The sequence below is a fragment of the Pseudophryne corroboree genome, chromosome 4 (genome assembly GCF_028390025.1).
Source record: "Pseudophryne corroboree isolate aPseCor3 chromosome 4, aPseCor3.hap2, whole genome shotgun sequence".
In the NCBI taxonomy this organism is placed as follows: Eukaryota; Metazoa; Chordata; class Amphibia; order Anura; family Myobatrachidae; genus Pseudophryne; species Pseudophryne corroboree.
Window position 1 is genome coordinate 129,066,516 of NC_086447.1, and position 22,472 is coordinate 129,088,987.

Below are 22,472 nucleotides of genomic sequence, written 5' to 3' on the forward strand. Positions count from 1 at the left end.
TCCACGGTTTTAAGTGGCTCAAACCAATGTGACTTAAGGAAATCCAACACCACGTTGAGATCCCAAGGTGCCACTGGAGGCACAAAAGGGGGCTGAATATGCAGCACTCCTTTAACAAACGTCTGAACTTCAGGCAGTGAAGCCAGTTCTTTTTGGAAGAAAATCGACAGAGCCGAAATCTGGACCTTAATGGAACCTAATTTGAGGCCCATAGTCACCCCTGACTGTAGGAAGTGCAGGAAACGGCCCAGCTGAAATTCCTCCGTTGGGGCCCTTCTGGCCTCACACCACCCAACATATTTTCGCCATATGCGGTGATAATGGTTTGCGGTCACCTCCTGCCTAGCTTTAATCAGCGTAGGGATGACTTCCTCCGGAAAGCCCTTTTCCTTCAGGATCCGGTGTTCAACCGCCATGCCGTCAAACGCAGTCGCGGTAAGTCTTGGAACAGACAGGGCCCCTGCTGCAGCAGGTCCTGTCTGAGCGGCAGAGGCCATGGGTCCTCTGAGATCATTTCTTGTAGTTCTGGGTACCAAGCTCTTCTTGGCCAATCCGGAACCACAAGTATAGTTCTTACTCCTCTCCTTCTTATTATTCTCAGTACCTTGAGTATGAGAGGCAGAGGGAACACATAAACCGACTGGTACACCCACAGTGTCACTAGAGCGTCCACAGCCATCGCCTGAGGATCCCTTGACCTGGCGCAATATCTTTTTAGCTTTTTGATGAGGCGGGACACCATCATGTCCACCTGTGGCCTTTCCCAACGGTGTACAATCATTTGGAAGACTTCTGGATGAAGTCCCCACTCTCCCGGGTGGAGGTCGTGCCTGCTGAGGAAGTCTGCTTCCCAGTTGTCCACTCCCGGAATGAACACTGCTGACAGTGCTAACACATGATTTTCCGCCCATCGGAGAATCCTTGTGGCTTCTGCCATCGCCATCCTGCTTCTTGTGCCGCCCTGACAGTTTACATGGGCGACCGCTGTGATGTTGTCTGACTGGATCAGCACCGGCTGGTGTTGAAGCAGGGGTCTTGCCTGACTTAGGGCATTGTAAATGGCCCTTAGTTCCAGAATATTTATGTGTAGGGAAGTCTCCTGACTTGTCCATAGTCCTTGGAAGTTTCTTCCCTGTGTGACTGCCCCCCAACCTCGAAGGCTGGCATCCGTGGTCACCAGGATCCAGTCCTGTATGCCGAATCTGCGGCCCTCTAGAAGATGAGCACTCTGCAGCCACCACAGCAGCGACACCCTGGCCCTTGGAGACAGGGTTATCAGCCAATGCATCTGAATATGCGATCTGGACCACTTGTCCAACAGATCCCACTGAAAGATCCTTGCATGGAACCTTCCGAATGGAATTGCTTCGTAAGAAGCCACCATCTTTCCCAGGACTCGCGTGCAGTGGTGCACAGACACCTGTTTTGGTTTTAGGAGGTCTCTGACTAGAGACGATAACTCCTTGGCCTTCTCCTCCGGGAGAAACACTTTTTTCTGTTCTGTGTCCAGAACCATCCCCCAGGAACAGTAGACGCGTTGTAGGAACCAGCTGCGACTTTGGAATATTCAGGATCCAGCCGTGCTGTTGTAGCACTTCCCGAGCTAGTGCTACTCCAATCAACAACTGTTCCCTGGACCTCGCCTTTATAAGGAGATCGTCCAAGTACGGGGTAATTAAAACTCCCTTTTTTCGAAGGAGTATCATTTCGGCCATTACCTTGGTAAATACCCTCGGTGCCGTGGACAGACCAAACGGCAACGTCTGGAATTGGTAATGACAGTCCTGTACCACAAATCTGAGGTACTCCTGGTGAGGAGGGTAAATGGGGACATGCAGGTAAGCATCCTTGATGTCCAGTGACACCATGTAATCCCCCTCGTCCAGGCTTGCAATCACCGCTCTGAGCGATTCCATCTTGAACTTGAACCTTCTTATATAAGTGTTCAAAGATTTTAAATTTAAAATGGGTCTCACCGAACCGTCCGGTTTCGGTACCACAAACATTGTGGAATAGTAACCCCGTCCTTGTTGAAGGAGGGGTACCTTGACTATAACCTGCTGCAAATACAGCTTGTGAATTGCCTCCAGCACTGCCACCCTGTCCGGGGGAGCTGTCGGCAAGGCAGATTTGAGGAAACGGCGAGGGGGAGACTTCTCGAATTCCAGCTTGTACCCCTGAGATACTATCCAGGGATCCACCCGTGAGCGAGCCCACTGGTCGCTAAAGTTCTTGAGACGGGCCCCCACCGTAACTGGCTCCGCCTGTGGAGCCCCAGCGTCATGCAGGTGGACTTAGAGGAAGGGGGGAGGACTTTTGTTCCTGGGAACTGGCTGTATGCTGCAGCTTTTTCCCTCTACCTCTGGGCAGAAAGGACTGTACCTGATAATACGGTGCTTTCTTTGGCTGTGAGGGAACATGGGGTAAAAATGCTGACTTCCCAGCTGTGGAAACGAGGTCCGAGAGACCATCCCCAAACAACTCCTCACCCTTGTAAGGCAAAACTTCCATGTGCCTTTTAGAATCAGCATCATCTGTCCACTGCCGAGTCCACAATCCTCTCCTGGTAGAAATGGACATTGCGTTTATTTTAGATGCCAGCCGGCAAATATCCCTCTGTGCATCTCTCATGTATAAGACTGCGTCTTTAATATGCTCTACGGTTAGCAATATAGTGTCCCTGTCTAAGGTATCAATGTTATCTGACAGGGAATATGACCACGCAGCTGCAGCACTGCACATCCATGCTGAAGCAATAGCTGGTCTCAGTATAATACCTGAGTGTGTATATACAGACTTCAGGATAGCCTCCTGCTTCCTATCTGCAGGCTCCTTTAGGGCAGCCGTGTCCGGAGACGGTAGTGCCACCTTTTTTGACAGACGTGTGAGCACTTTATCCACCCTAGGGGATGTCTCCCAACGTGACCTATCCTCTGGCGGGAAAGGGTACGCCATTAGTAACCTTTTAGAAATTACCAGTTTCTTATCGGGAGAAATCCACGCTTCTTCACACACTTCATTTAATTCATCAGATGGGGGAAAAAACCACTGGAAGCTTTTTCTCCCCAAACATAATACCCTTTTTTGTGGTACCTGGGGTAATATCAGAAATGTGCAACACATTTTTCATTGCCGTAATCATGTAACGGGTGGCTCTATTGGAATGTACACTAGTCTCATCGTCGTCAACACTGGAGTCAGTATCCGTGTCGACATCTGTGTCTGCCATCTGAGGTAGTGGGCGTTTTTGGGCCCCTGATGGCTTTTGAGACGCCTGGGCCGGCACGGGCTGAGAAGCCGGCTGTCCCACATCTGCTATGTCGTCAAACCTTTTATGTAAGGAGTTGACACTGTCGCGTAATTCCTTCCACATGTCCATCCACGCAGGTGTCAACCCCGCAGGGGGTGACATCACATTTATCGGCATCTGCTCCCCCTCCACATAAGCCTCCTCATCAAACATGTCGACACAGCCGTACCGACACCGCGCACACACAGGGAATGCTCAGACTGAGGACAGGACCCCACAAAGTCCTTTGGGGAGAGAGAGTATGCCAGCACACACCAGAGCGCATAATATATATATATATATATATATATATATATATATATATATATATATATATATATATATATATATATATATATATATTCACACTACCCAGTGATTTTTCCCCTATAGCTGCTGATATTACACAGATTGCGCCTAAATTTAGTGCCCCCCCTCTTTTTTACCCTATGTAGTCTGGAAACTGCAGGGGAGAGCCTGGGTAGCATCCTTCCAGCGGAGCGGTGAGGGAAAATGGCGCCAGTGTGCAGAGGGAGACAGCCCCGCCCCTTTTCGGGCAGACTTCTCCCGCTTTTTTACATGTATATCTGGCAGGGGATTTTACACACATATATAGTCTTAATGACTATTGTGTTTATTTTGCCAGCAAGGTACTATTATTGCAGCCCAGGGCGCCCCCCCCCCCCCCCCCCCAGCGCCCTGCACCCATTAGTGACCGGAGTGTGAGGTGTGCATGGGGAGCAATGGCGCACAGCTGCAGTGCTGTGCGCTACCTTGATGAAGACCGAAGTCTTCTGCCGCCGATTTCCAGGAACGTCTTCTTGCTTCCGGCTCTGTAAGGGGGACGGCGGAGCGGCTCCGGACGACCGAGGCTGGGCCTGCGTTTGATACCTCTGGAGCTAATCGTGTCCAGTAGCCTAGTAGCCCAAGCTAGCTGCAGGTAGGTTCGCTTCTCTCCCCTTAGTCTCTCATAGCTGGGAGTCTGTTGCCAGCAGATCTCACTGAAAATAAAAAAACCTAAATTATACTTTCTTTTCTAGGAGCTCAGGAGAGCCCCTAGTGTGCATCCAGCTCGGCCGGGCACAAAATTCTAACTGAGGTCTGGAGGGGCATAGAGGGAGGAGCCAGTGCACACCAGGTAGTCCTAAATCTTTCTTAGTTGTGCCTAGTCTCCTGCGGAGCCGCTATTCCCCATGGTCCTCACGGAGTTCCCAGCATCCACTAGGACGTCAGAGAAACCGCAATTACACAGAAATCCACCAGTGCAGAATTGCTATGTCAAAGCACATTTGTATGTTGCTGCCTGCAAACTCATAAAACCTGCACTTGCTTGGTGGGGCTTGGTCGTAGACATGTCTAGTCTGTACAATAATCTTCATATGCCCATCCAACAAGTTCCTAGCAGTGCATTTCCCTACCCTTGCACCTGTTACTTGTACTACCCAGTCTTATGTGCTGGAAAAAGTCTTTGCCCTTCTATGCACTTATGCTGTTGGTCTAGACTGGATTGCAATGTACCACCAACTACGAAGACTATGCTTTAATGCACTAACAAATATTTGGCCACAAACTGATCAATGTTCCCTGTTGAATTGGGTAGGTGCTAAGTCACGACCACTGATACTGTAGTATCAAGGGATATTACAATCCACTGAAGCACACAGGAAAGCAGAAGTGTACTGTACTTCCTTCATAACCAGAATACCTAGGTTCATTGCCCATTCAATGTTTACAGACGGGACCAACTCATTGCCCATTCAATGTTTACAGATGGGCGAAAACAGAAGTGATTGGTTCTGTAATTCTTTTTTATACTCCTTTCTGAATAGTAGTGGGGCAGAGTATACAATTATAATAATCTTCCACTGCCCTTAACATTTAACATGGTATGATATCCATGTTAACTATTGGTTACCCTGTAGGCGTTTGGAGTCACACAGCCAGTCTTTTGGTTCCTCTTATGAGTATACATATAAATCTCATAAGCTGATTGAGAGAACTGGAAAATAGAAATTCACTCAACGTTTCATATTAACTCACTTGGGTTGCCTTTATGCACACCTACTGTATTCTGCCACCCAACTGAATGAGTAACATTTAATCTTGAATCTTTTACTCAATGATTTGTTTCTCTTCTTGAAATTCTTATAGTCTGTTTAGAACTATTAAAAGTTTCCATTATTCACACATTGTGTATCCTATATTCTTGTTATATCCACATTAGTTGATTTAAAGTGAGCAACTGCCTCTGGGGCACCTCTGCAAAAAAAAAAAAAAAAAAAAAACCCTGCTAAGTCAATAACAGTCAAGCTTAGGTTGTCCTTCGAGGACAAGTGGCTGCTGTGGAAAAATACATGACCATATTCCATTTGGTTGCCTCAACCCATTTAAGGTAATTAATGTAGGTTTTACATTAATGGATGTCCCAGACTTTGCAGTGAGTTACCAGTTAAGGCAGCACTCACCATGTTGACTCGTGACTGGTTGTGGCCAAGTCTTATGGTCTCGTATCTCTTCCATTCAAGTCCTGGGTCAAACCTGAGATTTGGAACCAATCTTATCTGCAGCTCTGACCTGGACTATTCCCAGATCAAAGGAGTTAACACTACATGTCCAGCAGCTGACATCACAGGTCCCACCCCCTGCTGTGTCAGCGCTGCCGAAAGCAGCATCCCTGCAGTGAATCTCCCCCATGTATAAACAGAAGCTGGTCAGATGCAATGTCCATTAATCTGGGTACTTCCTGCAAGCTAGCTTGGTTGGTTGTATGATCAGGTCACTGGACCCAGTTTAACCACTTTTCCACCAAGCCGTGACCTGTGTTATGGCAAAATGGGTTTTAGCAGTAGTGGAAGAAGGATATAGGCCCTTGTGACATCTTGGTAAGCAGAGCAACTGTGGCATATGGTTACACCAATTGCTGTATGCACCACTTTCCTCATACTAGGAAAAGTTTAGAACTTACTTGAAAGAACAAAAGGTTTTTATAAAAAGTTTATTTAAAGTGCAAAGTTTATACTGTAAAAACCATTAAAAATTAAATTTACACTAAGAAAAATCACAACATAAACAAGCAGTTCTTCCCCTGCAGAGTACACAGCACCCTTTGTAATACACCAAGCTGTACAATTTCTGTACCCATGAGTGTTTCAAGTACAAATGCCTACACTGAACTAGCATGTGTCAAATACAGATATCAGACAAGAACCACGCTGATAAGGGCACATTTGGTAGCTTGTTGTGCCTAATCAGTGCCAATTTCATTGTAGATAAAAGGTTAAAATGCCCCATCTTACTGCATCTGAAGCAGCCAAGCAGTTCAATTAAAAGTCAGCATCTAGAGTGAATTTATGGTCTGATGTCTTTGCCATGACTCCCATCTTCTGGTACTCTCCAACCTTTTTCTCAAAGAAGTTGGTCTTTCCTTCCAAAGAAATATTTTCCATAAAGTCAAAAGGATTATCTGCCTTGAAAACCTGGAATAAAAGACATTACCATAAATTATGTTTATGCTAAACCTCTGGTGAATCAGATTACTGATAAAATGCCATTTGGCTCTTCTATCCCCCCAGCATGTAGTTACCTTGCTAAAGCCAAGTTCCAACATAAGACGATCTGCAACAAACTCAATATACTGCTTCATCAGGTCACCATTCATGCCAATCAGCTTTACCGGTAAAGCATCAGTCAAGAATTCCTAAGGAGAAAGGTAGGTTAAAATAAGAATTTACTTACCGATAATTCTATTTCTCGTAGTCCGTAGTGGATGCTGGGAACTCCGTAAGGACCATGGGGAATAGCGGCTCCGCAGGAGACTGGGCACAAAAGTAAAAGCTTTCTGACTAGCTGGTGTGCACTGGCTCCTCCCCCTATGACCCTCCTCCAAGCCTCAGTTAGGATACTGTGCCCGGACGAGCGTACATAATAAGGAAGGATCTTGAATCCCGGGTAAGACTCATACCAGCCACACCGTACAACTTGTGATCTGAACACAGTTAACAGTATGATAAACGTAGGAGCCTCTGAAAAGATGGCTCACAACAATAAACAACCCGATTTTTGTAACAATAACTATATACAAGTATTGCAGACAATCCGCACTTGGGATGGGCGCCCAGCATCCACTACGGACTACGAGAAATAGAATTATCGGTAAGTAAATTCTTATTTTCTCTGACGTCCTAGTGGATGCTGGGAACTCCGTAAGGACCATGGGGATTATACAAAAGCTCCCAAACGGGCGGGAGAGTGCGGAGGACTCTGCTGCACCGAATGAGAGAACTCCAGGTCCTCCTCAGCCAGGGTATCAAATTTGTAGAATTTAGCAAACGTGTTTGCCCCTGACCAAGTAGCTGCTCGGCAAAGTTGTAAAGCCGAGACCCCTCGGGCAGCCGCCCAAGATGAGCCCACTTTCCTTGTGGAATGGGCTTTTACAGATTTTGGCTGTGGCAGGCCTGCCACAGAACGTGCAAGCTGAATTGTACTACAAATCCAACGAGCAATCGTCTGCTTAGAAGCAGGAGCACCCAGCTTGTTGGGTGCATACAGGATAAACAGCGAGTCAGATTTTCTGACTCCAGCCGTCCTGGAAACATATTTTCAGGGCCCTGACTACGTCCAGCAACTTGGAGTCCTCCAAGTCCCTAGTAGCCGCAGGCACCACAATAGGCTGGTTCATGTGAAACGCTGAAACCACCTTAGGGAGAAATTGAGGGCGAGTCCTCAGTTCTGCCCTGTCGGAATGAAAAATTAGGTAAGGGCTTTTATATGACAAAGCCGCCAATTCTGAGACACGCCTGGCTGAAGCCAGGGCTAACAGCATGACCACTTTCCATGTGAGATTTCAATTCCACAGTGGTGAGTGGTTCAAACCAATGTGATTTTAGGAGACTCAACACTACATTGAGATCCCAAGGTGCCACTGGAGGCACAAAAGGAGTCTGTATATGCAGTACCCCTTTGACAAACGTCTGAGCTTCAGGAACTGAAGCCAGTTCTTTTTGGAAGAAGATCGACAGGGCCGAAATTTGAACCTTAATGGACCCTAATTTTAGGCCCATAGATAGTCCTGTTTGCAGGAAACGACCCAGTTGAAATTCCTCTGTAGGGGCCTTCTTGGCCTCACACCACGCAACATATTTTCGCCAAATGCGGTGATAATGTTTTGCGGTTACATCCTTCCTGGCCTTGACCAGGGTAGGGATGACTTCATCTGGAATGCCTTTTTCCTTCAGGATCCGGCGTTCAACCTCCATGCCGTCAAACGCAGCCGCGGTAAGTTTTGGAACAGACAAGGTCCCTGCTGGAGCAGGTCCTTCCTTAAAGGTAGAGGCCACGGGTCCTCTGTGAGCATCTCTTGAAGTTCCGGGTACCAAGTCCTTCTTGGCCAATCCGGAGCCACGAGTATAGTTCTTACTCCTCTCCGTCTTATAATTCTCAATACCTTGGGTATGAGAGGCAGAGGAGGGAACACATACACTGACTGGTACACCCACGGTGTTACCAGAGCGTCCACAGCTATTGCCTGAGGGTCCCTTGACCTGGCGCAATACCTGTCTAGTTTTTTGTTGAGGCGGGACGCCATCATGTCCACCTTTGGTTTTTCCCAACGGTTTACAATCATGTGGAAGACTTCTGGATGAAGTCCCCACTCTCCCGGGTGGAGGTCGTGTCTGCTGAGGAAGTCTGCTTCCCAGTTGTCCACTCCCGGAATGAACACTGCTGACAGTGCTATCACATGATTTTCCGCCCAGCGAAGAATCCTTGCAGCTTCTGCCATTGCCCTCCTGCTTCTTGTGCCGCCCTGTCTGTTTACGTGGGCGACTGCCGTGATGTTGTCCGATTGGATCAATACCGACTGACCCTGAAGCAGAGGCCTTGCTTGGCTTAGGGCATTGTAAATTGCCCTTAGTTCCAGGATATTTATGTGAAGAGACGTTTCCATGCTTGACCACAAGCCCTGGAAATTTCTTCCCTGTGTGACTGCTCCCCAGCCTCTCAGGCTGGCATCCGTGGTCACCAGAATCCAGTCCTGAATGCCGAATCTGCGGCCCTCTAGAAGATGAGCACTCTGCAACCACCACAGGAGAGACACCCTTGTCCTTGGAGATAGGGTTATCCGCTGATGCATCTGAAGATGCGATCCGGACCATTTGTCCAGCAGATCCCACTGAAAAGTTCTTGCATGGAATCTTCCGAATGGAATCGCTTCGTAAGAAGCCACCATCTTTCCCAGGACCCTTGTGCATTGATGCACTGACACTTGTCCTGGTTTCAGGAGGTTCCCGACTAGCTCGGATAACTCCCTGGCCTTCTCCTCCGGGAGAAACACCTTTTTCTGGACTGTGTCCAGAATCATCCCTAGGAACAGTAGACGTGTTGGAATCAGCTGCTTTTTTGGAATATTTAGAATCCACCCGTGCTGACGTAGCACCACCTGAGATAGTGCTACTCCGACCTCTAACTGTTCCCTGGATCTTGCCCTTATCAGGAGATCGTCCAAGTAAGGGATAATTAAGACGCCTTTTCTGCGAAGAAGAATCATTTCGGCCATTACCTTGGTAAAGACCCGTGGTGCCGTGGACAATCCAAACGGCAGCGTCTGAAACTGATAATGACAGTTCTGTACCACAAACCTGAGGTCCCCTGGGTGAGAAGGGTAGATTGGGACATGGAGATAAGCATCTTTGATGTCCAGAGACACCATATAGTCCCCTTCTTCCAGGTTCGCTATCACTGCTGAGTGATTCCATCTTGAATTTGAACCTTTTTATGTAAGTGTTCAATGATTTCAGATTTAAAAATCGGTCTCACCGAGCCGTCCGGCTTCGGTACCACAAACAGCGTGGAATAATACCCCTTTCCCTGTTGTAGGAGGGGTACCTTGATTATCACCTGCTGGGAATACAGCTTGTGAATAGCTTCCAATACTGCCTCCCTGTCGGAGGGAGACGTTGGTAGAGCAGACTTCAGGAACCGGCGAGGGGGAGACGTCTCTAATTCCAATTTGTACCCCTGTGATACTACCTGCAGGATCCAGGGGTCCACTTGCGAGTGAGCCCACTGCGCGTTGAAATTTTTGAGACGGGCCCCCACCGTGCCCGAGTCCGCTTGTAAAGCCCCAGCGTCATGCTGAAGACTTGGCAGAAGCGGGGGAGGGCTTCTGATCCTGGGAAGAGGCTGCCTGCTGCAGTCTTTTTCCCCTTCCTCTGCCCTGGGGCAGAAATGAGTGGCCTTTTGCCCGCTTGCCCTTATGGGGACGAAAGGACTGAGTTTGAAAAGACTGTCTTTTTCTGCTGAGAGGTGACCTGGGGTAAAAAGGTGGATTTCCCAGCCGTCGCCGTGGCCACCAGGTCTGACAGACCGACCCCAAATAACTCCTCCCCTTTATACGGCAAAACTTCCATATGCCGTTTGGAATCCGCATCACCTGACCACTGTCGTGTCCATAAACTTCTTCTGGCAGAAATGGACAACACACTTACTCTTGATGCCAGGGTGCAAATATCCCTCTGTGCATCTCGCATATATAGTAATGCATCCTTTAAATGCTCTATAGTCAATAATATACTGTCCCTATCCAGGGTATCAATATTTTCAGTCAGGGAATCCGACCAAGCCACTCCAGCGCTGCACATCCAGGCTGAGGAGATTGCTGGTCGTAGTATAACACCAGTATGTGTGTATATACCTTTTAGGATATTTTCCAGCTTTCTATCAGCTGGTTCCTTGAGGGCGGCCGTATCAGGAGACGGTAACGCCACTTGTTTTGATAAGCGTGTGAGCGCCTTATCTAACCTAGGGGGTGTTTCCCAACGCGCCCTAACCTCTGGCGGGAAAGGGTATAATGCCAATAATTTATTAGAAATCAGCAGTTTTTTTATCGGGGGAAACCCACGCTTTGTCACACACCTCATTTAATTCATCTGATTCAGGAAAAACTATGGGTAGTTTTTCACACCCCACATAATACCCCTTTTTGTGGTACTTGTAGTATCAGAAATGTTCAAAGCCTCCTTCATTGCCGTGATCATGTAACGTGTGGCCCTACTGGACATTACGCTTGTCTCGTCACCGTCGACACTGGAGTCAGTATCCGTGTCTGGGTCTGTGTCGACCATCTGAGGGAACGGGCGCTTTAGAGCCCCTGACTGTGTTTGAGACGCCTGGACAGGCACTAACTGATTTGCCGGCTGTCTCATGTCGTCAGTTTTTTGCAAAGTGCTGACACCGTCACGTAATTACTTCCATACTACCATCCAGTCAGGTGTCGACTCCCTAGGGGGTGACATCACTATTACAGGCAATTGCTCCGCCTCCACATCATTTTCCTCCTCATACATGTCGACACAATCGTACCGACACACAGCACACACACAGGGAATGCTCTGATAGAGGACAGGACCCCACGAGCCCTTTGGGGAGACAGAGGGAGAGTTTGCCAGCACACACCAGAGCGCTATATATATATGCAGGGATAACCTTATATAAGTGTTTCTCCCTTCTATAGCTGCTGTATATGTATTTTCTGCCAATTAGTGCCCCCCCTCTCTTGTTTTACCCTGATTCTGTAGCAGGACTGCAGGGGAGAGTCAGGGAGCCGTCCTTCCAGCGGAGCTGTGAGGGAAAATGGCGCTTGTGTGCTGAGGAGATAAGGCCGCCGAAAAGGGGGCGGAGCCTATCTCCCGCTTTTTTTAGGAAAACTGGCAGGGGTTAAATGCATCCATATAGCCCAGGAGCTATATGTGATGCATTTCTTTAGCCATATAAGGTTTAAAACATGTTTTATTGCGTCTCAGGGCGCTCCCCCCCCAGCGCCCTGCACCCTCAGTGACCGGAGTGTGAAGTGTGCTGAGAGCAATGGCGCACAGCTGCAGTGCTGTGCGCTACCTTATTGAAGACAGGAACGTCTTCTGCCGCCGATTTTTTCGGACCTCTTCGCTCTTCTGGCTCTGTAAGGGGGCCGGCGGCGCGGCTCCGGGACCCATCCAGGCTGAACCTGTGATCGTCCCTCTGGAGCTAATGTCCAGTAGCCAAGAAGCCCAATCCACTCTGCATTCAGGTGAGTTCGCTTCTTCTCCCCTTAGTCCCACGATGCAGTGAGCCTGTTGCCAGCAGGTCTCACTGAAAATAAAAAAACCCATTTAAAACTTTTATACTCTAAGCAGCTCTGGAGAGCTACCTAGCATGCACCCTTCTCGGCCGGGCACAAAAATCTAACTGAGGCTTGGAGGAGGGTCATAGGGGGAGGAGCCAGTGCACACCAGCTAGTCAGAAAGCTTTTACTTTTGTGCCCAGTCTCCTGCGGAGCCGCTATTCCCCATGGTCCTTACGGAGTTCCCAGCATCCACTAGGACGTCAGAGAAAGTATATGCAAGACCATTACCAAGTCTCTGCTGAGCCAAGATTTGAACTGTGCTTTTCATTAGCGTACATAAAAGGTTATTTGCCTTCTTGATGAGCATTAGACCCGAACATACCTGCTCAATGCTAACAGCATCAGTAATAAGTGCGCGGACCCGTTCTTCTGATGGTTTGTTCACAAGATGTTTGAACATGAGACATGCAAAGTCACAATGCAAGCCCTGTAAGACAGAAGCAGTGAAAGGAGAGCCAGAATGAGAGAAATCCCTCTACACCAACATGTGCAGACTGTTAAGCGCAATACCCACCTCATCTCTACTGATGAGCTCATTTGAAAAAGTGAGACCAGGCATCAGTCCACGTTTTTTCAGCCAGAAAATTGCTGCAAATGAGCCAGAGAAGAAAATTCCCTCTACAGCAGCGAATGCCACCACACGCTCCCCTACACAAAGAAAAGAGAACTGTTAAGAGAAATCATTGGAGCATAAGCATGGAGTTTGCTGTATAGGTAGGCAGTTCCCAACTTCTCTCCTGCAACCCCTTGATTAGGCTTTTAATTCATGAGAAATATATATTATAATTTATATATATATATATATATATATATATATATTATTTTTTTTCACAATGCAGAGATTAAAATTCATTCAATTACCGCCAAGTCTGACTCCTGCTGCCCTGATCCCTGCATGCCCCTCGCCAGCCAGGAGACATGGTGGTGACAGATGCTGTGACCAATACAACATGCCCCAGGATCCTCTGCACCAGCTGCAGGAGCTTGATTAAACCAGTCACACTCCCAGCAGGCAGGGAAAACAGCAGCAGTGTTTGGCACCACACTTTCAGGACTGCCCAGCATCCTCCAAGCATGCCAGTGCATGTACCTGGGGAGGAAGGGGGATAGACGCTGGAGAGCACTATCATTACTGGCTTTGTTTTAAGTAACCCTGAGCAGTCTGCAGCATACCCCCGGGGGTACACGTACCACAGGTTGGGAACTGCTGGTAGAGATCAACACTACAGGCTAATGTTCTATTTCTAGGATGTCTAATCTAAGAAAGCTACATTGCACTTTGAAGCCACTAGCACATCATACAGAAACGTTGTGCAGGAAGTAGAGATGTTTCTCACCATAACTTGCTTGTTTGTCACCAATCCAACGCAGTGCCCAGTCAGCCTTCTTTTTGACACAAGGAAGCGTTTCAATTGCGTTGAACAGGTACTCCCTGGAGGTGAACAGGTGTTCTGGGTTACAAATTTGAATGCACCACTCATGCAGGACAAGTTAGAGTGGACGATGTCACAGGTAAATGCCAATTAACACAGAACTTGCTGCCTGAATGCTTACTCTTGTGAAGTGCCAACAGTCCTTGTATCATTGATGTTATCTATATCTCCATCATTGTTGACACCACCATCTCCCCCGTTCCCCAACTCTGCTGCCTGGGCGTCACTCTTGACTCCTCCCTCTCCTTTGCACCCCACATCAAAGCTCTGGCACAATCCTGTCGTTTCCAGCTACGCAACATTGCTCGTATCAGGCCAGATCTCTCCCAGAGTGCAACTAAACTCATCATCCACTCACTGGTCATCTCACGACTTGATTACTGCAATGTCCTCCTCACTGGCCTCGCTTGCTCCCATCTTGCTCCCCTCCAATCTGTCCTGAACTCTGCAGCTAGGCTTATCTTCCTCTCCCGCCGCACCACATCTGCCACTCCTTCAACAAAATCTACACTGGCTCCCATTCCCCTACAGAATCCTCTTCAAACTCCTCACCCTCACATACAAGGCCATCTCTAATTCCACTGCTCCCTACATCTCCAACCTCCTTTCCCTTCATACTCCCTCCCGCCCCCTACGGTCGACTAATGACAGTCGCCTCTCCACCGCCCTGGTCACTGCTTCCCATGCACGAGTTCAGGATTTTGCACGTGCTGCACCCCTTCAGTGGAACGCACTCCCCCGCTCCATTAGACTCTCCACAACCTTGCAAAGCTTCAAACGGGCTCTAAAAACCCACCTAGTCATCAAAGCGTACCCTTCTAATGCATAACCCAGAGCTGAAGTCGCGCCTCCACCCCCTGCCTCATGCTGTGAACATCTCAGCTTTGCTTGCATACTGCCATCAGGCTACCTCCCGCTTGCCTGCACCTCTTGTCATCTGTCTGTTGCCCCTCCCCAATAGATTGTTAGCTCTTCAGAGCAGGGCCCTCTTTCCTCTTGTTATCTTAGCCCTCGTCTCAACACATTTCACTCACAGCTCTCCCCTACTCAACGACCATTTTTATCCTGCTAGTAAAGGCGCATCTCCATCTATAACCACCAGCCTCTAGTAGTACGATGATCACTCCCTCAATACTTACATCTTAGCTGTACTATGTCTTGAGAATGTGTGGTGCTCTGTTACCTGTACTCTATTTGTTATTTACTGTAATGCAATGTTTTGTCCCCTGTACTGTCCTTTGTACAGCGCTGCAAAACACATGCGGCGCCTTATAAATAAAATAAGATTTTACTTACCGATAAATCTATTTCTCGGAGTCCGTAGTGGATGCTGGGGTTCCTGAAAGGACCATGGGAATAGCGGCTCCGCAGGAGACAGGGCACAAAAAGTAAAGCTTTTTCAGATCAGGTGGTGTGCACTGGCTCCTCCCCCTATGACCCTCCTCCAGACTCCAGTTAGGTACTGTGCCCGGACGAGCGTACACAATAAGGGAGGATTTTGAATCCCGGGTAAGACTCATACCAGCCACACCAATCACACCGTACAACTTGTGATCTAAACCCAGTTAACAGTATGATAACAGCGGAGCCTCTGAAAGATGGCTTCCTTCAACAATAACCCGAATTAGTTAACAATAACTATGTACAATTTATGCAGATAATCCGCACTTGGGATGGGCGCCCAGCATCCACTACGGACTTCGAGAAATAGATTTATCGGTAAGTAAAATCTTATTTTCTCTATCGTCCTAGTGGATGCTGGGGTTCCTGAAAGGACCATGGGGATTATACCAAAGCTCCCAAACGGGCGGGAGAGTGCGGATGACTCTGCAGCACCGAATGAGAGAACTCCAGGTCCTCCTTAGCCAGAGTATCAAATTTGTAAAATTTTACAAACGTGTTCTCCCCTGACCACGTAGCTGCTCGGCAAAGTTGTAATGCCGAGACCCCTCGGGCAGCCGCCCAAGATGAGCCCACCTTCCTTGTGGAGTGGGCCTTTACAGATTTAGGCTGTGGCAGGCCTGCCACAGAATGTGCAAGTTGGATTGTGCTACAGATCCAACGAGCAATCGTCTGCTTAGACGCAGGAGCACCCATCTTGTTGGGTGCATACAATATAAACAACGAGTCAGATTTTCTGACTCCAGCTGTTCTTGCAATATATATTTTTAATGCTCTGACAACGTCCAGTAACTTGGAGTCCTCCAAGTCACTTGTAGCCGCAGGCACTACAATAGGCTGGTTCAGATGAAATGCTGACACCACCTTAGGGAGAAAATGCGGACGAGTCCGCAGTTCTGCCCTGTCCGAATGGAAAATCAGATATGGGCTTTTGTAAGATAAAGCTGCCAATTCTGACACTCTCCTGGCAGAAGCCAGGGCTAGAAGCATGGCCACTTTCCAAGTGAGATATTTCAAATCCACCTTATTTAGTGGTTCAAACCAATGAGATTTTAGAAAATCCAAAACCACATTGAGATCCCACGGTGCCACTGGAGGCACCACAGGGGGCTGTATATGCAGCACTCCCTTAACAAAGGTCTGGACTTCAGGGACTGAAGCCAATTCTTTTTGAAAGAAAATCGACAGGGCCGAAATTTGAACCTTAATAGATCCCAATTTGAGACCCATAGACAATCCTGATTGCAGGAAATGTAGGAATCGACCCAGTTGAAATTCCTCCGTCGGAGCACTCCGATCTTCGCACCACGCAACATATTTTCGCCAAATTCGGTGATAATGTTGCACGGTTACTTCCTTCCTTGCTTTAATCAAAGTAGGAATGACTTCTTCCGGCATGCCTTTTTCCTTTAGGATCCGGCGTTCAACCGCCATGCCGTCAAACGCAGCCGCGGTAAGTCTTGAAACAGACAGGGACCCTGCTGAAGCAAGTCCCTCCTTAGAGGTAGAGGCCACGGATCTTCCGTGATCATCTCTTGAAGTTCCGGGTACCAAGTCCTTCTTGGCCAATCCGGAACCACTAGTATCGTTCTTACGCCTCTTTGCCGTATAATTCTCAATACTTTTGGTATGAGAGGCAGAGGAGGAAACACATACACCGACTGGTACACCCAAGGCGTTACCAGCGCGTCCACAGCTATTGCCTGCGGATCTCTTGACCTGGCGCAATACCTGTCCAGTTTTTTGTTGAGGCGAGACGCCATCATGTCCACCATTGGTCTTTCCCAACGGGTTACCAGCATGTGGAAGACTTCTGGATGAAGTCCCCACTCTCCCGGGTGAAGATCGTGTCTGCTGAGGAAGTCTGCTTCCCAGTTGTCCACTCCCGGGATGAACACTGCTGACAGTGCTATCACATGATTCTCTGCCCAGCGAAGAATCCTTGCAGCTTCTGCCATTGCACTCCTGCTTCTTGTGCCGCCCTGTCTGTTCACATGGGCGACTGCCGTGATGTTGTCCGACTGGATCAACACCGGTTTTCCCTGAAGCAGAGGTTCTGCCTGGCTTAGAGCATTGTATATTGCTCTTAGTTCCAGAATGTTTATGTGAAGAGACGTTTCCAGGCTTGTCCATACTCCCTGGAAGTTTCTTCCTTGTGTGACTGCTCCCCAGCCTCTCAGGCTGGCGTCCGTGGTCACCAGGATCCAATCCTGTATGCCGAATCTGCGGCCCTCCAATAGATGAGGACTCTGCAACCACCACAGAAGAGACACCCTTGTCCTTGGAGACAGGGTTATCCGTAGGTGCATCTGAAGATGCGACCCTGACCATTTGTCCAACAGATCCCTTTGGAAAATTCTTGCGTGGAATCTGCCGAATGGAATTGCTTCGTAAGAAGCCACCATTTTTCCCAGGACTCTTGTGCATTGATGTACAGACACCTTTCCTGGCTTTAGGAGGTTCCTGACAAGCTCGGATAACTCCTTGGCTTTTTCCTCCGGGAGAAAAACCTTTTTCTGAACCGTGTCCAGAATCATCCCTAGGAACAGCAGACGAGTTGTCGGCATTAACTGGGATTTTGGAATATTCAGAATCCACCCGTGCTGTTTTAGCACTTCTTGAGACAGTGCTAATCCCATCTCTAGCTGTTCTCTGGACCTCGCCCTTATTAGGAGATCGTCCAAGTATGGGATAATTAATACGCCTTTTCTCCGAAGAAGAATCATCATCTCGGCCATTACCTTTGTAAAGATCCGAGGTGCCGTGGACAATCCGAACGGCAGCGTCTGAAACTGAGTGACAGTTTTGTACAACGAACCTGAGGTACCCCTGGTGTGAGGGGTAAATTGGAACGTGGAGATACGCATCCTTGATGTCCAAGGATACCATAAAGTCCCCCTCTTCCAGGTTCGCTATCACTGCTCTGAGTGACTCCATCTTGAACTTGAACTTCTTTATGTACAGGTTCAAGGACTTCAGATTTAGAATAGGCCTTACCGAGCCATCCGGCTTCGGTACCACAAAAAGAGTGGAATAATACCCCTTCCCTTGTTGTAGAAGAGGTACCTTGACTATCACCTGCTGAGAGTACAGCTTGTGAATGGCTTCCAAAACCGTCTCCCTTTCGGAGGGGGACGTTGGTAAAGCAGACTTCAGGAAACGGCGAGGTGGATCTGTCTCTAATTCCAACCTGTACCCTTGAGATATTATCTGCAGGATCCAGGGATCTACCTGCGAGTGAGCCCACTGCGCGCTGTAATTTTTGAGACGACCGCCCACCGTCCCCGAGTCCGGTTGAGAAGCCCCAGCGTCATGCTGAGGCTTTTGTAGAAGCCGGGGAGGGCTTCTGTTCCTGGGAAGGAGCTGCGTGTTGCTGTCTCTTCCCTCGACCTTTGCCTCGTGGCAGATATGAATAGCCCTTTGCTCTCTTATTTTTAAAGGAACGAAAGGGCTGCGGTTGAAAAGTCGGTGCCTTTTTCTGTTGGGGAGTGACTTGAGGTAGAAAGGTGGATTTCCCGGCTGTAGCCGTGGCCACCAAATCTGATAGACCGACTCCAAATAACTCCTCCCCTTTATACGGCAAAACTTCCATATGCCGTTTTGAATCCGCATCGCCTGTCCACTGTCGCGTCCATAAAGCTCTTCTGGCCGAAATGGACATAGCACTTACCCGTGATGCCAGTGTGCAGATATCCCTCTGTGCATCACGCATATAAAGAAATGCATCCTTTATTTGTTCTAACGACAGTAAAATATTGTCCCTGTCCAGGGTATCAATATTTTCAATCAGGGACTCTGACCAAACTACCCCAGCACTGCCCATCCAGGCAGTCGCTACAGCTGGTCGTAGTATAACACCTGCATGTGTGTATATACTTTTTTGGATATTTTCCATCCTCCTATCTGATGGATCTTTAAGTGCGGCCGTCTCAGGAGAGGGTAACGCCACTTGTTTAGATAAGCGTGTTAGCGCCTTGTCCACCCTAGGAGGTGTTTCCCAGCGCTCCCTAACCTCTGGTGGGAAAGGGTATAATGCCAATAATTTCTTTGAAATTATCAGCTTTTTATCAGGGGCAACCCACGCTTCATTACACACGTCATTTAATTCTTCTGATTCAGGAAAAACTATAGGTAGTTTTTTCATACCCCACATAATACCCTGTTTAGTGGTACCTGTAGTATCAGCTAAATGTAACGCCTCCTTCATTGCCAAAATCATATAACGTGTGGCCCTACTGGAAAATACGGTTGATTCGTCACCGTCACCACTGGAGTCATCGCCTGTGTCTGGGTCTGTGTCGACCGACTGAGGCAAAGGGCGTTTCACAGCCCCTGACGGTGTTTGAGTCGCCTGGACAGGCACTAATTGATTGTCCGGCCGCCTCATGTCGTCAAACGACTGCTTTAGCGTGTTGACACTATCCCGTAGTTCCATAAATAAAGGCATCCATTCTGGTGTCGACTCCCTAGGGGGTGACATCCTCATATTTGGCAATTGCTCCGCCTCCACACCAATATCGTCCTCATACATGTCGACACACACGTACCGACACACAGCAGACACACAGGGAATGCTCCTAACGAAGACAGGACCCACTAGCCCTTTGGGGAGACAGAGGGAGAGTTTGCCAGCACACACCAAAAGCGCTATATATATATATATATCAGGGATAGCCTTATAATAAGTGCTCCCTTATAGCTGCTTTGTTATATCAAAATATCGCCATAAATGTGCCCCCCCCTCTCTGTTTTACCCTGTTTCTGTAGTGCAGTGCAGGGGAGAGACTTGGGAGCCGTCCTGACCAGCGGAGCTGTGAGAGGAAATGGCGCCGTGTGCTGAGGAGATAGGCCCCGCCCCTTTTCTGGCGGGCTCGTCTCCCGCTATTTATAAAAATTAGGCAGGGGTTAAATATCTCCATATAGCCTCTAGGGCTATATGTGAGGTATTTTTAGCCTTTATAGGTAATCATTTGCCTCCCAGGGCGCCCCCCTCCCAGCGCCCTGCACCCTCAGTGACTGCCGTGTGAAGTGTGCTGAGAGGAAAATGGCGCACAGCTGCAGTGCTGTGCGCTACCTTTTGAAGACTGCAGGAGTCTTCAGCCGCCGATTCTGGACCTCTTCCGACTTCAGCATCTGCAAGGGGGCCGGCGGCGTGGCTCCGGTGACCATCCAGGCTGTACCCGTGATCGTCCCTCTGGAGCTTGATGTCCAGTAGCCAAGAAGCCAAACCATCCTGCACGCAGGTGAGTTGACTCCTTCTCCCCTCAGTCCCTCGCTGCAGTGATCCTGTTGCCAGCAGGAATCACTGTAAAATAAAAAACCTAGCTAAACTTTTTCTAAGCAGCTCTTTAGGAGAGCCACCTAGATTGCACCCTTCTCGGCCGGGCACAAAAATCTAACTGGAGTCTGGAGGAGGGTCATAGGGGGAGGAGCCAGTGCACACCACCTGATCTGAAAAAGCTTTACTTTTTGTGCCCTGTCTCCTGCGGAGCCGCTATTCCCATGGTCCTTTCAGGAACCCCAGCATCCACTAGGACGATAGAGAAAATGTAATAATAATCTACTGCAGTAATACTTGTATGAAGATTGTGCTGTCATTTCCATCTTAGGTTTGCTATCCTTGCGTACTAAAACTTTAGAAATACTACGGAAGCACAGACCACTACTGACCAAGGGGCAATTCAGTTAAGCGAGGTGTGGCACACTGGACCAACATAGGTGTCAATAGCAAGATATGCAATGTGGGCATTACTGTATATAATGGCAGTGTGCAGCACCACATTTAAGTGCACTGCCTCTTAGAAGTTTTCATGCACAAATAGGTGTAGTTTTACACTGAAGCATTAGCCTTCTACAGCATAAATATAGTAGGAGTCAAAATTCAGCAGCTTACCTTTCTTTGGGATCTTTGATGTATGTGTCAATAAGAAGACTGTACATTTCTGAATGAATGTTCTCCATTGCAATTTGGAAGCCATAAAAACAGCGTGCCTCAGTTACTTGCACTTCTTGACTGAACCTCTCCACCTGGAGCAAATATATATTGTAGTTTAAAAAGCTTGCTTTGGTTCTAAGTGATAAACACCGCATTTACGTGGGCAGACAGCAACGGCTAGAAATTAGATACATGCAACTTTGATTTGCCATCCAAGATCTAGGTTAGAAGTCATTAACTTCACCCATCTATAAGCAAATAATTACACTACATTTGTCAAAGTATTGCACCCTCCCAATGTAATTCTGTGGGTAGTAGCCAGACTAGTGTCAAGTACACCAAGATATGTACAACTTAAAGTCACATCACAATCTTATAGTGTAAGGTAAATTAACTTACTAAGTTCTCATTCACAATGCCATCACTGGCTGCAAAGAAAGCCAACACATGGGAAATAAAGAACCGCTCCTCATCCTTCAGAGACTCCCAGTGCAAGAGGTCTTTGGATAGATCCACCTACAACATAACATGTTTCAGTGCATTAAAATACAAGTCATTAAGGTACTGTAATTCTGCAGCTTTGTAGGTTAGGCATTGCTGCAGTGGTGTCTTGTATCTCTTTACTGCCAAAGCATGCATGCTGTTAAAATTCCTGCTAGTTAGCTGCGTTGCTCTCTCCATACTCCCCTAGTGCCCTAATACACTAAGCTATACCAATAGCTACTTCACATGGTTATCTTGCATATATACACATTGTTATTCTATTAACCTCTTCAGTGGCACACCGGGAAATCTTGCAGGCTTGCCAGCGACTGCAACCTCTGAAGATTCAGGTATACTAGGGACAGATCCAAGGGACAGCCGTGCAGCGCAAAAGGAATCCGTAAACTCAATGGAATTCAGCCCACCTCCCAGACTCCTATTGGCTGGGGGTGGGCTTAGCAGTAAAATGCCTTATGCGGTGCCTGGGAATCAGCGTTGGGGCTTGTCAAGCAATCAAAAAGGTTTTAACTTCCTCCATGCAGAGTGGTGCTTGGTTCTGCCCAAGCCATGGCTGTGAAGCTCCACCCCTTTCCACAATTGGCCCTGCCCACTGTTAATGCACATATGTTAATAGTGGAAACATTTAATGGTGCACCATTAACACAACCAAGGGTTGGGCAAAGGTAAAATTGCAGCTGCGTACCAGATTCTTTCAAGTTTGCACTACAGCAGAGCAGCTAGGCTGTCAGCTAGAGCCCAGCATTACTGGCAGCA

General features: G+C 48.1%; 1 protein-coding gene across 1 annotated transcript in view; it reads right to left on the minus strand.

Annotated features, from left to right (window-relative positions):
• Nucleotides 1-6,270: 6,270 nt before the first annotated feature.
• Nucleotides 6,271-22,472, minus strand: part of RRM2 (ribonucleotide reductase regulatory subunit M2) — a 46,024-nt gene continuing 29,822 nt past the window's right edge. Inside the window, exons 4-10 of the mRNA XM_063915424.1 lie at nucleotides 21,615-21,731; nucleotides 21,174-21,307; nucleotides 13,784-13,878; nucleotides 12,961-13,094; nucleotides 12,769-12,873; nucleotides 6,873-6,986; nucleotides 6,271-6,765 (exon numbers count right to left, since the gene is read on the minus strand). Of these exons, the coding sequence (XP_063771494.1) occupies nucleotides 6,613-6,765; nucleotides 6,873-6,986; nucleotides 12,769-12,873; nucleotides 12,961-13,094; nucleotides 13,784-13,878; nucleotides 21,174-21,307; nucleotides 21,615-21,731 (852 nt within the window). The 3' untranslated portion in view covers nucleotides 6,271-6,612. The remainder of the gene's footprint in view (nucleotides 6,766-6,872; nucleotides 6,987-12,768; nucleotides 12,874-12,960; nucleotides 13,095-13,783; nucleotides 13,879-21,173; nucleotides 21,308-21,614; nucleotides 21,732-22,472) is intronic.